General features: G+C 35.7%; 1 protein-coding gene across 1 annotated transcript; it reads left to right on the forward strand.

Annotated features, from left to right (window-relative positions):
• Positions 1-1,400: 1,400 nt before the first annotated feature.
• Positions 1,401-1,598, forward strand: LOTGIDRAFT_139361 (hypothetical protein; the record flags this gene model as incomplete). The annotated part of the gene is made up of 1 exon (XM_009049408.1): positions 1,401-1,598. A coding segment is annotated over one exon (198 nt), but the record flags the coding sequence as incomplete, so codon positions are not given.
• Positions 1,599-1,876: the final 278 nt, after the last annotated feature.

The raw sequence follows: 1,876 nt of genomic DNA on the forward strand, positions 1-1,876 counted from the left end.
CCACACCAAAAAATAGGCCTAGTTCACAAACTCTACCGAAAACACCAACCAGTTCAGCCAATGTCAACTCGAATACCAGTACTATCTTATTTAGACCTAACGAAACACCACCAACTCACACAACAGCACATGTTCTTGATAACGCAGAAGCCCAAAATGTCAGACGCAATTTATTTTTTGGAGCAGAGGATGCTGAAACGGCAGAAAGAGTAGATAACTTTGAAAATAGAAATACCGGTACGTAACCAAAACCTTCAAATTGTGCCAAGAAGTTGCATGGACCACAGTGCTGAGTTCACAGGGAAAATCATCCATCCTAAAATTGGGGAGAAGAAATCTATGGTACGAGAATCTCTAAGACTGTTGACTTTTCCTGATCCAACTGATGAAAAATCAGAGGAATGGGCAAGAAATGGATTTAGACATCTAGCAGATGAGGAAGATCATGTTAAATGTGTCTATTGTGGAGGTCAGGCCTCATTTCATGAAAATAATATCAGGAATATTCATCAAAGAATCTCACCTAAGGGACGATACCGGTGTCCTCTGATCAGTGGAATTGATGTTGGGGATGTAACTCGTGAATTAGAAGAACTGGTCCATAAGAAACTGTGTCAGAGCAATAGTGAAGTGTCACATGACCAGCGTAATTTATATCCAATGTATCATCCTCAATTTATAACTGTAAACATACGTTTGAAATCATTTAAATACTGGCCTAAACACTTTCAACACACTAAAACGCATCTGGCTGATTCAGGATTTTTTTATACAGGTAATAATAATTGGATATTTCTTTTGATAGGCCTAAACTTAAAGAATATATAAGCGATTCCAATTTAGGGTGTTCATTTGAGTCATGGATATCTATTCCCAAACGATCTTAAGGCTTAACTCTTGACACTGTTTCTAGGATATACTAGGGTCTTAACTTTTAACACTGTTTCTAGGACATCTTAGGACCTTAACTTTTAACACTGTTTGTAGGATATCCTAGGGTCTTAATCTCAAACACTGTTTCTAGGATATCCTAGGTCTTAACTTCTAAATAGTAATTATCTTCAGTAAGCTTACTATAAGTGTACGAAAATCTATAATTCCTTCAAAAATATCTGAAGCTTGGAATTTCTTTTCCTTTTTCTATATGTCTTTTCTATATATGGCAGTGTCTCATAAAACTGGACACACATGGATTTGAAGGCTAGAATTTTGACAATGAGCTGTGAACGCTATTACTGATTGGCTTAGCTAATTCCTGTTTCTGAGACTAAACTATGATTGGTAAAAAAATGGCGTACTCATCCATTTAAAACTTTATGTTTCTGTCCTTTCTTTTTTTATGGGTAGAAACTCAAAGAACACAGAAATATTGAATTTAAAGAGGCACATGAATTGTATTGAGGCTAAATGCCAGCAACTTTTTTTTTTCAGGATTAGGTGATAAAGTTATCTGTTTTTGTTGTGGTGTAGCCATATTTAACTGGGCACCATCAGCCAATTCATGGGAGCAACATGCTCTAGTGTCACCCCAGTGCCTCTTCATCCTTCATGAAAAAGGATCCGAATTCATCAGAGAAATGGCAGCTATTCAGGTATGAGTTGACAAAACTTTATCAATAGATTTTTCATGGGTAGATATTTCTGTGATCATCTTTTTATATATGGTCATAATCAGAGAGCTGACATGTATATATCTTTATTGCTCTATATCAAGAAAATCAAAGAAGTACGGTACACATGATATGTATCCAATAGTCATCTTGGATCATTGAAGATGAAAATGAATGACAAAGAATAGAAACAGTAAGCACTTTCCTTCAGAGTCTGTTTGCAAAACATTATAAGAAAGGAATATATAGCAAATGTACAAGGCCTT

This window comes from Lottia gigantea (genome assembly GCF_000327385.1).
Source record: "Lottia gigantea unplaced genomic scaffold LOTGIsca_135, whole genome shotgun sequence".
Taxonomy (NCBI): Eukaryota; Metazoa; Mollusca; class Gastropoda; family Lottiidae; genus Lottia; species Lottia gigantea.